At 42.5% G+C, this 14,235-nt stretch overlaps 1 protein-coding gene across 4 annotated transcripts in view; it reads left to right on the forward strand.

Annotated features, from left to right (window-relative positions):
• Positions 1–8,313, forward strand: part of CTPS2 (CTP synthase 2) — a 98,924-nt gene extending 90,611 nt beyond the window's left edge. For all 4 annotated transcript variants that reach the window (XM_087860163.1, XM_087860160.1, XM_087860161.1 and 1 more), the window contains exons 18-19: positions 4,876–4,986; positions 6,003–8,313. In XM_087860163.1, coding sequence (XP_087716289.1) covers positions 4,876–4,945 — 70 coding nt within the window. In that variant the 3' untranslated portion in view covers positions 4,946–4,986; positions 6,003–8,313. The remainder of the gene's footprint in view (positions 1–4,875; positions 4,987–6,002) is intronic.
• The last annotated feature ends 5,922 nt before the right edge of the window (positions 8,314–14,235 follow it).

Below are 14,235 nucleotides of genomic sequence, written 5' to 3' on the forward strand. Positions count from 1 at the left end.
AGATGGGCCGGTTTGGCATAAAGATTATTTCAAGTTTGAAGGGGTTTAGGACAGGTCTCCTCAAAGTAGGCCACTTTGGCACGTGAACTGTTTTGAGCTGAAGGCAATCAAGACCCTGCGGGCTCAAGAGAAACTTTTGTCCCTCCAATTTTCTCCTGTTAGTCTGTCTCACATCACTTTGATTCTTAGTCCAGCTAGGAATACCTTAAAGGGGACAGGAAATTCTTGCTCCCTGGCAGGTGCAAATAGCTTGTTTCTTTGGGGACAGTGTGGACGAATAGAGCAGGTATTATGGATTTGAGATGGTGCTTTGGAAATTTTAAACTGATATAAAAATACTGCTTTTTCCCCTTTGTTACATTTCAAGCAGAAGTGAATTGGAAAAAAAAAAAGATTCTTTTTTAACAGTGTTTTAAACACCTTTTAAAACAGCGCCGCCCCCTCCGCCCCCATTGTTTGTCACCAACTCCATACCTTGAGACTTTTTTTGGTAAAGTGCTACTAGTAAACCACATTTGAGTACACCTTCCCTTAGGGATTAAATGTTGATTAAAAGGTGCTCTTTATTGATGGTGGTTCACTGAGTGGTGATGATATGGTGCCAGCCAGGAATGGAGTTAATAGTGATAGAGACTACTGTGCTTTTAATGCCCTGCTGGGGTCGTATTCTACCATTTACTATTCAGTGCAAAACTCATCAAAGCATACTAAGTTTTTATTCCATTGCTCTTACATTTTATGGCTTCCAGGGGCTCTTTGAAAAGGAAGTAAGTATAGCAGTAACAATGCTTTGGAGAAAACTGTGTGCATGGCAACCTGTTTTAAAACATGCTTTTTCCACATGAAACGGATTTTGATACAAAGTATTGTGGGAACTCATGCATGCTGGGAACCCTAAGTCGGCCATCACAATTTTTTAAAATTCCAACCACCTCTTTCTGTTAATGGAGAAGTGGTTTAATGGCTGTGCCTGGGGTGACATAAAAAGTGGGATATATGAGGCATTACTGTATCTTGTCCTAGGGCCTTGGAATATACGTTTTCTTATATTGGGAATTTACTAGGAACCAGGAATCTCTGACAAACAAAGGACTATGACAAACCTTTTGTTTGTCAAAGAACCACACGTCGATTGTTGCCTTCAAATCTCCTAAGTCAAGCTAGTGTTGTAAGGGTAGAAATTCCCATGAGTCACTGCTGGTGATTTTGATTTTGTCTTGTAAAAAACAATATAGGGGGCATCTGGCAGGCTCAGTCCGTAGAGCATGTGACTCTTGACCTTGGGGTTGTGGGTTCAGGCCCCACATTAGTTTGGAGCCTACTTAAAAAAAAAAAAAATAATATATATATAATAAAATATAAATATAAAATATAATATATATATATATATTAAACCTTTTTTTACAAGAGTGCTTCCAGTATTTGGGGGGCACATGCATGCATGAGAGATATTTGCCACAATTTTAATTAAGTGTAGATAGCCAGACCTTAAAAAAAATTTTTTTAAGGAGTGACAAGGAGAACCATTGCATGGTGATTATGGTTTGTTGTTGCTGTTTCTTTCTTTTTTTTTTTTTTAAAGATTTCATTTATTTGACAGGGATAGAGACAGCCAGCGAGAGAGGGAACACAAGCAGGGGGGAGTGGGAGAGGAAGAAGCAGGCTCCCAGCGGAGGAGCCCTATGCGGGGCTCGATCCCAGGATTCTGGGATCACGCCCTGAGCTGAAGGCAGACGGTTAAGGACTGCGTCGCCCAGGCGCCCCATGTTGTTGCTGTTTTTAATCATTATTCACATTATTCATTTGTTCTAAAATCAGTGCTGTCCAATAGAACTTTCTGCAATGATGGAAATGTTCTGTAATCTGCACTGCCCAGTATGACAGTCACCAGCCCCACATGACTATTTCTTGGGCAATTAGTTGGCTTGAGGGAGGAGAGATAAAGCAGATGCTGGCCACACCCTCGGAGTCACCCCTGCCGGTCAACAGCCACACCTTCAGAGCTACCTGAAGGGCTAACAGAACAGGAAAGGCCTAGCCGCGGAGCTGGCTCAGAAGCCTCAAGGGGACTTCCAAGAGCTGAGCATGAGCGCAAAAGGCGCAACTTGTACTTAAGGTCACAGCGAAAGCTCCTTAGAAACTCATAAATATACAATACATAAATAAATACAATTATAACGGAATGCATCATGAGTAAGTGCATGCGCAGAAGCCAAAATGTGATATAACCACCAGCTGTCAATCAAACATATCCGTCAAAGCCAAATTGAATGCAGAAAACAGGCTTAAAAGGCTGCAGCCAGAGCTTCTTGGGGCCATTGCCACTCTTGCTGTAGCAGTGGCCCGCTTTCGCTCTTGAAAGTGTACTCTACTTACCTACTTAATGAACTCTATCTCCCCATTCTGGTCTCGGGTTCCCAGTTCTTTGGTGCACTGGGGGCAAGAACTGAGCGAGCCGGTAACATATCGAGCACTTGAACTGCAGCTTACTTAATAGGTGTGAGTGAGACGTGGAATTTTCAATTCCATTCGGTTTTAATTGATTCAAGTGTAGATAGCGTCAGGCGGCTTGTGGCTACCATACCGAGCAGTGCGGGTTTAAAACTTCCCCTCCTCAAACAGATCAAGATGCACAAACATGGGGCTGTATTCTGTGGCACTTCATAAAGCTTAACACGTAAGACCTTAATATCTAATAATTTTCCCTACTGAGAAATGTGTGTGTGTGTGTGTACAGAGAAGATTATTTAAAAAGATGGGTTAGTCTTAAGATAGAGCTGAGATGTCGCGAATTAAGTGAAAATAGAGCCAGACAAGTATATCTCATGCCTTCTTTAAGTTTGTTCTGTGTGAAACTAAAACGAACCCCTAAGTCAGATGCAGCACAGGGTAGCGCTCACATTTTATTGAACGTGCGGGAGCCACTGCTGTTCTGTGTGTGGTGATGATCCGCATTTTATTTCTAGCACTTGTTTTTTGCTGGCACGTGGATGCCCTAAAATCAGCACGTTGAGCAGCAATGCCTATTTTAATGATTCTGTCCTCGAGTGCCGTGGTTTATTTCATTGTCCTACTTCTGGCCCCTGGTCCGTAGGAAAGAACATCAGTGAACCCGCTCATTTGCCTTAGAAAGGAGTGACCTCAAGCCAAGTCTCCCTATGCCGTTTTTTTTTTAAAGATTTTATTTATTTATTCGACAGAGATAGAGACAGCCAGCGAGAGAGGGAACACAAGCAGGGGAGTGGGAGAGGAAGAAGCAGGCTCATAGCGGAGGAGCCTACACAAGCAGGGGAGTGGGGGGGGAGGAAGCAGGCTCATAGCGGAGGAACCTGACGTGGGGCTCGATCCCATAACGCCGGGATCACGCCCTGAGCCGAAGGCAGATGCTTAACCGCTGTGCCACCCAGGCGCCCCCCCCCCCCATGCCGTTTTGATGTGTTGTCAGAGTTTGGGGCAGCCAGCCATCGGAGAGAAAGGAGAGCAGAAACAGAAAGGTCTGCACATTACAGCACAGCTTAGACTTGAGCTTGTGGCCTGGGTCGGTGCGATGGGGATGCTGGCCCCACCTCGCGTGAGCTGTGTGCTGGGCGAATCACCTGAACACCTTAACCTTCATTTCTTCCCCCAGAGGAAGTTGAGTGCAACTTCCAATTCCCTTTTTGTCCCACAGAACCAGGAAGGATTCGACATTTGTGTAATGAGAGTGCATGGATAAGGAAGAACATATCACCTTTTGGGGGCAATTTAAAAAATACATATATTCTTTAGTTATTCCTGTATTTTCTTTATTGGAAACCCTTTTGTAACAGAAGTGATTTTCCTGCTCTAAAATCTAAGTAGGAGGTATCTTCTACTCGACTGTTTTGAGGATCTGTTGATTTATATGTTTATGTAACATATCTTGTCTTTTCTGCCCATTCTTAATCCTCTTCTATCTCCTCTCCATTCTCCAGCCCTGCCCCCACCTCCTTTCCAGTATTTTATTGAAAAGTCAGGGAAGAGAGTGAGGTTATCTTTTACATTTTTGTTGACGTATTTATTGATACTCGCTCAATAGAGTAAATCTTTGCTTCCTAACCTGTCAGCAGAGGGTTTCTTCTGTTGTTCCCTGTCCTCCTTTAAAAAAAAGGAAAAAAAAGTGGATTTTCACATGTTACGGAATTCACACTTCTATTTGCTATAAGTCACCATAAAGTTGGTCAAGGCTAGGAATGGGTCAGGCATAAAACACTTACTTCCTGGCAACGTCATCTCCATAGATCAGTAGAACTCCTGTGGAGTTGATCTACTTGCTGATTTATTTGGAACCGAGCAAGAGGAACCCTAACCTGAGCCCATGGCTCAAAGCAAAACTCCAGTTGCAGGGCTATGTCATGGAGAAGGTGTACTTCTGAGGGAGCCCAACATGGCAGCATCTATGTCGCTCATTGGTCCTATTTTGAATACTACATGTGACTCGAGGTAGTCGGAGCATCCCATAAAGCTTCTAATATGAAAATAGCATAATTGTGCAAATTATTTCTCAAACCTTTGGGTGTATGAGAATGTTCGTTGGAAGGGAAAACTTTCATGCTGCTGGTCTATATTAGTGGTCTTCAGGAGATTATAAATTTAATCTCAATTGAATGCTTTTATAAATTTTCTGAATAAGTTACTTCCAATTTAGGATGAAAGCAGATGATCAGCTCCTTTGACAAAAGATCATCTTGTGTGGTTGGACTAACCTCTTTCCGCAATGACTAAAAAGTGGTAGTAGAATATCCCTTAGCATTTTCTCTGAGTGGAGATTAATTATGGAACATGTTTGGAATTGTAAATAGAATAGTTGTCCAGGGTGTTTTACACCTTGCTAAATTGGTTCCTCTTTTGATCAAGTGATAGATACAGCGATGCCAGTGATGACAGCTTTTCAGAGCCAAGAATAGCCGAGTTGGAAATAAGCTGAAACTAATACAGGACTTGGAATAATCAGGACTGCCTGAGAAGGTAAGATGGAAGCCTCAAGTATTCTCCGTTTGTCTTACAGACAAGCTGTTGTCCAAGGAGAAGGGAGCGTTATAGGACTTGCCTTGCAGGATTTTGCGCTCACGGGATGCTCCTATTTGCCTAGCCTAGGGAGCAAATAGGAGCATCCCCCCGCATAGTTAGGACAGACCTGACAGCTGATCGTGCTTTTGAGAAACTGGAATGCATCTGACAAAGCTCACAGTTAGAATGGGGAAAATGGAATGCCCCCGAGGGCAGGAATAAATATGTAAGTGCACCTCTAAATGTGTATCTGGAGGCTAGAGTGGTTAGAGTTGTCATAGTCAGCAAACTTGTTCTGTAAAGGGCCAGATAGTAAACATTTTAGGATCTGTGGGCCACGCAGTCTCTGTTGCAACTATTCTACTTTGCCATTATAGGGGGAAGGCAGGCGTAGACAGTACATAAATGAATGGGCATGGCTGTATCCCACTAAAACTGTATTTACAAAAGCAGTTTGCGGACCCCTGCTTTAGGTCATTCATGGAAAAGCAGATTTCCTTGGATTTGTATAAGATAAAATGGTGTTTTATTTCTTTGTAGGGAGATGCCAGAGACTGGCTGGGCTTCTGAGGGCAGCTTATTTTCCCCACGGCTCTTTCAGGCTTTATGAGGGAGGATAGCAGCCTGGATAACTTTATTAAATTCAAACTCAGAGGCTGATACTGCCTGGGATAATTCTAGTGTTATGGCAGGCCTTGAAGTGGATGAGCAGCTCTCTTTTCACAGGACAGCAGCTTCTGGAAAATGTGTGAAGAGTTAATTGCTGGAGTATGAGCTCTCTTCCTATCACTTAGAGGTAGGATATTCATGCTCACCAGGGAAAGCATCTCTCTCTCTATTTCGGTTTGCCTCAAACATGGAGACCTTTAGGAGCAAACCAAAATGGTGCAAACACTAGCTGGAGGTACTTGAAAGACTTACATTATTCTGTTTCTGATGTTGCTAATACTTATATTCTTCTTCTTTTTTTTAAGGCTCTCAAGTAACTGAAGGCGGGATGAAGCACTGTCTGAGGAAATCATCACACTCTTAAAGAATCACTCTATTTTCCACCAAACATGGATGTAAAGCCTCGAAGGGCGTCTAATAATAGATCAACCAGAACCAAAGGGCCACTTTCTTTTTCAGTCCAGAGATGGCCTTTGGTTCTCACAAATTTCTGTAGCTGATTAAACTTTTCCCGGCAACCTCATGGGGGAGAAAGTGTGTTTGTGTTTTGTCCGCCGTATGGTGATGTCCCGGCAGTGGGCAAGGATCTGGGTAACTGAACCTTCCCTGGGCTGTATGAGAGGGATGGCAAGGCACATGTGACAGTGAATTTTGAGTCAAAAAGGACTCGTTCTGTGACCTGGAGCTCAACCACAGATTTCTGTGCGGCCAAAGCTTCTTTCACTCTGTCACCCTGTTTATTTTTAGTTAAAATAAAATTAAACAAGTCCAAGACTGGGGGTGGCAAGTAAGACTCTCACCGCAGGCGGGCAGAATGTAAGGGGGCATTTAAAAAAAAAAAAATATATATATATATATATTCATTGAGGCGGAATTCACATAACATAGGATTAACCATTTTATTTTTTATTTTATTTTATTTTATTTTATTTTATTTTATTAGAATTAACCTTTTTATTTTTTGTTTTTTAAAAAGATTTTATTTATTTGAGAGAGACAGAGAGAGCATGGAGAAAGGGGCAGAGGGAGAGGGAGAAGCAGACTCCCGACTGAGCAGAGAGCCCGCTGTGGGACTCGATCCTAGGACCCTGAGATCATGACCTGAGCCGAAGGCAGATGCTTAACCCACTGAGCCACCCAGGTGCCCCTAGAATTAACCATTTTAAAGTGAGCAGTTCAGGGGCATCAAGCACATTCGCAACATTGTGCCACGAGCACCGGTCTCCAGTATGCTTCCTGATGTCCCCGTTGAATGCGCTTGAGAGGACAATTGTTCACATCTGAGATTCCCGACGCTAACTTAAATATTTTAACTGTTCAGTTAATTTTTTTTTGAGGCTGGTTGTCTTTGGCCTTTTAACTTTTTTCACTTAATGCTGTAAGGCATTACAGCGTTATCTTCTAAGACGCTGCAGAAAATTCATCTACCGGGGCGCCTGGGTGGCTCAGTCATTAAGCGTCTGCCTTCGGCTCAGGGCGTGATCCCAGAGTCCTGGGATCGAGCCCCACATCAGGCTCCTCCGCTATGAGCCTGCTTCTTCCTCTCCCACTCCCCCTGCTTGTCTCTCTCTCACTGGCTGTCTCTCTCACTGACTGTCTCTGTGTCAAATAAATAAATAAAATCTTAAAAAAAAAAAAAAAGAAAATTCATCTACCAAACACAGGCAGAAATGAAATGAATAATTCTGGTAAACAAAAATATTAAAGAGCTTTAGGGCTCCACTTGTGAAAATTATAACTTGGAGATCACAAGAGGCTCCAAATGAAAAGCCCCCAAGGTAGGTTAAAAGCGGAATGGGCCTCATACAGAGAGGGATTTAAGCACTGGGGGCATACTTTAACATCACAAAAGGGTAGTCTGGCTTAAATGGAAGTTTTTGATCATGATGATTATGATTCTTAAAGTCATTTATACCAGAGTGCTTTCACTGTGGGCTAATGATGCTTGTAAACAGGACCAGAAGAAGGGCACTTAAAAACAATAAACCAGCCCTTTTGTTGTTACTACAGGAAGTTTTTCTCTTTTGGAGACACTCCTTGAACTTGGAATCCATTGAAGGCTTAGTGGAAGTAGCACGGCTGCTCAGGATACTGGAGCAGCCATGGGACATGAACACATAGAAAGTTACTATAAATCATTCACTGAAGAAATGTATCTTGAGCCCTCAGCGTGAGCCACACATGGTATCACGTGCTGGGGGAAATGAAGGGGAGCAAAATTTGCCGTTGTAGGGGTCCTGGGCAGGTTGGCCCAAGATGGGCCACTTTGGCATAAAGATGAGTTAAAAGTAATCAAAACCTAACAGATGCAGAAAAAGCTGTCTGCCTCCCCTTCAGTTGCCCAATTTTACATTGGAAAGGAGAGCCTGTACCAGGAAGAAAGCTATTAACAGAGACTTCCTTTTATCTAAGAACCTTATCTGCATAATAGGGCAACCTTGTTTTTCAAAGCCTCTCCTTTCGCCTTCCTGCTAATGAGCTCTCTCCCCTTTGTGTCCTCAGACCCCTCCACCTCTCCTTAGCTCCTGTGAGCTTCCATGTTGCCTCCTTGTCTTTGGAATTTCCAAGTCTGTGGATTCCCCTTAAGTATGCTATTAAATTTGATTTTCTCCTGTTGATCTGTCTCATGTCAATTTGATTCTTCGTCCAGCTGGAAGGACCTTGAAGGGCAGAGGAAGGTCTTCCTCCCCAACACCCCCAAATTTGTCTCTTTGGTACAATAATTACTTTAGGCTGATTTTAAAGAACTAGCAGACATAGGAAAAGCTCTGAAAACCGAGTAGAAGTTACCATTTGTGTACAGGAGGTATGCAGGTTATTAAACTGCTGTTTGTTTTTCTCCTGTTAATCTGTTTTTAGTTCAGGGATATCTTCTATCCCAGGCTTTGATGGAAATAGAGCGTGAACTCGGTGAGCTGCTTTTTGCCATCCAGCTTTAGTCTTTAAGGTTCACGTCCATGAACATCTCTAAAGCACAGTGACAAATCTATGGATGCCATTCAGTTTTCTCTCTCCAGAATGGGGCTCACTTTCCATCCTGGTAGCTTCCTTGGTACTACCTTCTCCTCTGAGAAGGATACTGGGGAAAGCTGGGAAATCCAGGTGCTGTATGATTACACAGTTCATTTTTAAGTCTTACTGTCGTTTTAAACTTCCCATCTTTTCCCTGAACAAGAAATTGTTTTGAAAATAGATGTATTGGTTTGATTTGTTTTCTCTGGGGGAGACTATGCTTTCAGTTAATATGCTGAGAGTATTCGCTATTGAGAGTAAGATAAAAGCCTAGAACCTGGGGGCTGGTGTTAGTCTACCAGGAAACTACACTTTTCCACGCTGAATCACCCTCTCCAGGGGTTTCTGTAAACTACAGAAACCTCATCACATGCCACAGGCCAGGATGATGAGACTACTTGTTTTAATGGTCACTTCTGTAGAGAATTTAATGGCAAGAGATTGATATTATTTGAAACTATCTAAATTTCTGGAGTATCAATTTCTGATTTATATATATATATATACACACACACACACACACACACATTTTATTTATTTGTTTGTTTATTTATTTTTGAGAAAGCGTGAGCACGAGCAGGAGGGGCAGAGGGAGAGGGAGAGAGAATCTCAAGTGGACTCTGTGCTGAGGAAAACCCAATGTGGGGCTTGATCTCACAACCCTGAAATCATAACCTGAGCTGCAACCAAAAGTTGGAGGCTTAACCAACTGCGCCACCCAGGCGCCCCTGCACAAGTATACATTGTTTAAATGTCAAACTTGAGAAGTATGAAGACTCAGAATTTTTTTTTAAGATTTTATTTATTTATTTGAGAGAGGGAGAGAGAGAGAGTGCGAGCAAACACAGAGGGACAGTGAGAGGGAGAAGCAGACTCCCCAGTGAGCAGGGAGCCCGATGTGGGGCTCGATCCCAGGACCCCAGGATCATGACCTGAGCCGAAGGCAGAGGCTTAACTGAGTGAGTCATCCAGGTGCCCCAATCAAACATTTTTTTTTTGAGTCAACTTTGCTGGTAGGGTGGGTGCTAGACAGTGACTTTGAGTCCTGTATTCAGAGAATTCAGTCTGATGTTAGGGGCAGTTAGGAAAAGATTCATAGCTGAGTAACATCTGATTCTTTCGAGGGCTTCGATGGCGAGATACACTAATGTCATGGCATCTTACTGGGGAGGTGATGACATGGATGCGACGCTTTCTATGTTCCCGAGAGAAGCTGCCCACGCATGTGAATGTGCACAAGAATGATTTGCTCCAACCTAGAATAGAATTGGGTAGATTTCTGGAATTGTGACATGTTTTATGAAGGGATTCTATAATAGCAATAATGGGACTTTCAGCTGTTGAATGAACAGTGGGAAATGCTATGCAGATGGGAATTTATTAAATTCGTAAATTGCACTAGACTCCCTTTCTACAGCTCTCCTGATTCCTGGCCATTTCCGGCTTGATAATAAATAATTGTATATTAGTGTAGTTCTTTTCTAATCTAAAAGAGAATAATGGCCTGTAGCAGGTGGGGAGCCTCTAATGCTAATGACCCAATCAAAGTTGTTTTAAAATGTCAGTTAACAAAGGCAAACCATAATATTGGAGCAGAAAATCCTTTAAGTGGCTACATAAAGGATGCCTTTCTAATGGCTATGTAAATGATGTTTTCCTTAATTTAGGAGTGAGATTTAATGTTTATTGGACATTTGTTTTAAATTTAGCATGTCGTCTAGTCTGTTGATCTCAACAGCACATTTTGATTCAGACTAACCCCATTTTAAGTGCTCAATAGTGGTTCTCTCTGGCATGCCAGACTGCGGCTGGGGGCACAGAAATAGGAAGCTTGGTGTCCAGAATACATCCTTAGTAGAAGTTTATATCTAGTGTTACTTCTGTCCTTAGTGATTAGAGGAATACGAGGGCAGGGCTAACTAACTTATGGTTTGTATCTTGCAAAGCTGGGACTCCCCAAAGCCAAAGCTCCCTTCATGGAGAAAATGGAGCTGAATTCTCAGAGCAAAGCCTGGTCGGGGTGGTCTCCCTGAGAAACTCCTGACCTGAATTAGATAGAAGGCAGCTTCCCATATAACAGCATCCTCTTGATCAGAGTGTGGTCGTGTTTTTCTGCATCTGTTTTCTCCATGTTTATTCTGAAGCCAGACAACATGGATTGACTAGTTTGGGAATAGCAGTTATTTGCTTTTGGTATCTTTTGGGTCACGCAGAAACAGGCCAGCTTAACCCAATTCAACTCAGGCAGAAGGAATTCAGAAAGAGCATCAAAGGAAAATAACATATAACCTAGAATATCACATGGAAATACAGCACAGCTCAGGCAAATGCTTGAGGTATTTTGTTTTATCTTGCTTTCTTTGATTCCTCGATTGCAACCTCGTTCTTACGCTGCCCATAGAAACTCAGGAGGGCAACCATGACAGCTACTAACTAAACATGGTAGCTACTAACTTCAGGGGTTAAGCTACTTTGAATTTACATCCTAGAAATGTAAAAAGATACAATTTGTATGCTATAAAATTTACCCACTTAAAAAGCACTCATTGGTTTTCAGTATATTCATAATGTTGTGCAAGCATCACCACAGTCCATTTTAGGACTTTTTTGTCAGCCCCAAAAGTGACTGTTCCTTTAGCTCAAGGAGACACATTTAGGTTGGGCACTCCCTGTAACCTTGCTGGTAGCACAGGTCTGGACAAAAGGTCCGTGGACTCTGCTTGCTGGAGCCCTGGCTTCTGCTTTCCACAGCATGGCTCGGCCTCTCTTGGAGCGTGTGAGCTTCCTCCGTATCCTGCCCATGAATTCTTCTACAGCCCATGCCCTCACTTCGTGCTTATTGCCAGCATTGGTTTCTGTTTGCTTGCAACTGTTGTGACTAAACTAAGTCAGAAATTTGTACCTAGAAGAAGGATTTTGCAAGCAACAGACCCTAGAATGTGAAATTGATAGAGTTGTAGTGGATGGCAGAGCCCCCTGTCTTTTCTATAATAAAGAGCAACAGAACTGTCGATCAGACTATGATTCGTTTCCTCCTGGGACTGTGTACCTACCTGTAAAATGTCTGGGTGTTTCCCAGGGTGAGCTGCTTTTCTGCCTTTCTTGAGGTGCTTTGAGAGAGAGAGAGCGAGCTAAATTTTGCTCGACATGATCCAGCTGCAAGAAGAGAACAAGGCTGGTACAGCTTCATTAAGAAAGCATACTGCTTGGCCAATGATCTGATATATCAAAGGTCTGTCTGTCATGCCCCCTAGGAAGTGGACTGCTAAGATGTTATGGTGCTCAGCAGGTGAATCCTCTTATCACCTTTCTCAGGTGGGGCTTTGGAAGACACTGGGTGAAGGAAATCCAATGGGCACAACTTCAGTTAATCAAGGATCTCTTTTCACTGCCAGAGAAGCGAATCAACAAGTGGACATTTACAAAAGATGGTCCAAGAGGATTGTGTCCATGCTTGAGATGTTGGTTTTCTTCTTTCCTTTTTATTAGACATTTTTGGTCTCTCCTCCTGTAGTGTATCAGGTATCATTCAGGCCACAGATTGCAAGACCATGAGATGCTACATCTCATCCTGCACACGTGTGTGTGTGTGTGTGTGTGTACACGCACCTAAACTACCAAAGGTAGACTGTGGTATACATTTATTGTTTTGTCTTTCCAGAGCAGAGAAGAAGACTATATTAGTCAGGTTTCTGCTGTGATAATGCTACATAACAACTAACACCCCCATCTCCCACAATCTCAACGGCTTACAAAAACAAGTACTATTTCTTACTCATGGGTCTGCGAGTGGTCGTGGCTTTGCAGCACTTGGCTTCTAGCTGCAGGCTGGTTTCTGGTCTGCTCTGTGTATCACTGGTAGCTACTCAAGGCATGTTCTTCTCATTGCCAACGGCAGAAGTACAAAAGAGGCCAAACAAAACTTTGTGAGCACAATTAAAGCCTCTGCTTCAAATCTATTAGCTAGATCATTGAGGATTGGGATTTATTCCCTGCCCACAGTAAGCCCTAGTAGAGTGGGGGAAGGAATGAAGAATTGAGAATAAATAAATCATTCTACCGCACTCCCCCTTCTTCTAAGAAATCAGCCATATGGTTTAAATGTGTTTTCTCTCTCAGCAGATTGCATTATTATCCATTCAGTTGCTCATGTTAGAAGCCTATGATATAAGAGAGGGGCCAGATTGGGAAGGGAGGAGCATTTGTCTGATTTCAGATATACTGAGTTTGAGGTGAGTATGGCATAGAGAGATGACAAGACTGTTGACTATACAGAGCCAGAGCCAAACCGTTCTGGTTATGTTCCTATTCAAGCTCCCACAGGTTTTATGAGTGGGGCTACTGATGAGTGTTACTAATTTCTTAGAGTCCTCTTCACTAAGGTGTCCTTATGATATAATTCTCATGAAGTTATTCTGTGTTTTGAACCAAGACCAGTCCCGTTGCCTTTCATATATAACTCTGTGAATTACTAAATGTCAACATCAAGGTCCTTTATGTGAAATTCCCATTCAGATTTTTATTACTTCAGAATTTTACGACTGAAGGCATTAGCAAGTAATATTTTCAATCTAGAACTGCTTTAGTTCACCATTTGTAAAGATTCTCCTGAAAAAGAATTTTCTGTGCTTGTGTAAATACACTTGAGTCATCATATCTTGTGCGAATTGTCTGTATTGATTAGTGGTCTCTTGTTTGCTTCCTTTTGCTTGTTGTATTTATAGCTCGCATTACTTATAATTGTTGGACAACATAATATGGACCAGATGGCTTCATTATTCTGTTTCACATTTTGAATTTTAAATGTTGTGTTGGACTGCCTGTCAGTGGCCAGCTGTGTCCTGGAGGAGATATGAGGCCAAAGCATAGTTCAAAGATCCCAGGCCGGATACCACGGACAGTGAGTGCTATTGAGGTATCGCATTTGAGGTTTCCTCTGGCCCCTCTGCCCTTGGAAATTCAGACTGGAAGGTCAAGGGGAAGAGAGAGAGACTGTGTATCAAAGGTCTTCTGAAGCACTCAGCTGGCCTAGGATTGCATTGTGTTTGAAAAGGCTCTTTCCCAATAAGCTCACATAATTTATTATGTGTTAGGAATTTTTAGTATAGCTACTAATATTTTAAAATAAGTGTATCAGTCAGGGGCCTAGCTGGAAACAGGTGATATATCCAAATAGGATAATTGAAGAATGGTTACTTAAGGGTCTATTTACAACAGTATGGGTTAAGGAAAACAAGGTACAGTGAAGTAACAACAGTCTTTTCTGGTCTTGACTTCAGACTAAAACGCTGGCTCTTCTTGGGTCATGAGCCTACTGGCTTTTGTACTGGAACTTACCTCATCACCTCTCCTGGTTCTCAGGTCTTCAGACTCAGACTAGAAGTATACATTAGCTTTTCTGTGTCTCCAGCTTCTCCAGCTTGCTCACTCATCCTGCAAATCATGGGACTTACTCTCCATAGTCATACAAGCCAATTCCTTATAATAAAGTGTGTGCTCTCTCCCTTTCTCCCTCCCTCCCTCTCT

This window comes from Ursus americanus, chromosome X (assembly GCF_024610735.1).
Source record: "Ursus americanus isolate L20-20 chromosome X, mUrsAme1.1.p, whole genome shotgun sequence".
Classification (NCBI taxonomy): Eukaryota; Metazoa; Chordata; class Mammalia; order Carnivora; family Ursidae; genus Ursus; species Ursus americanus.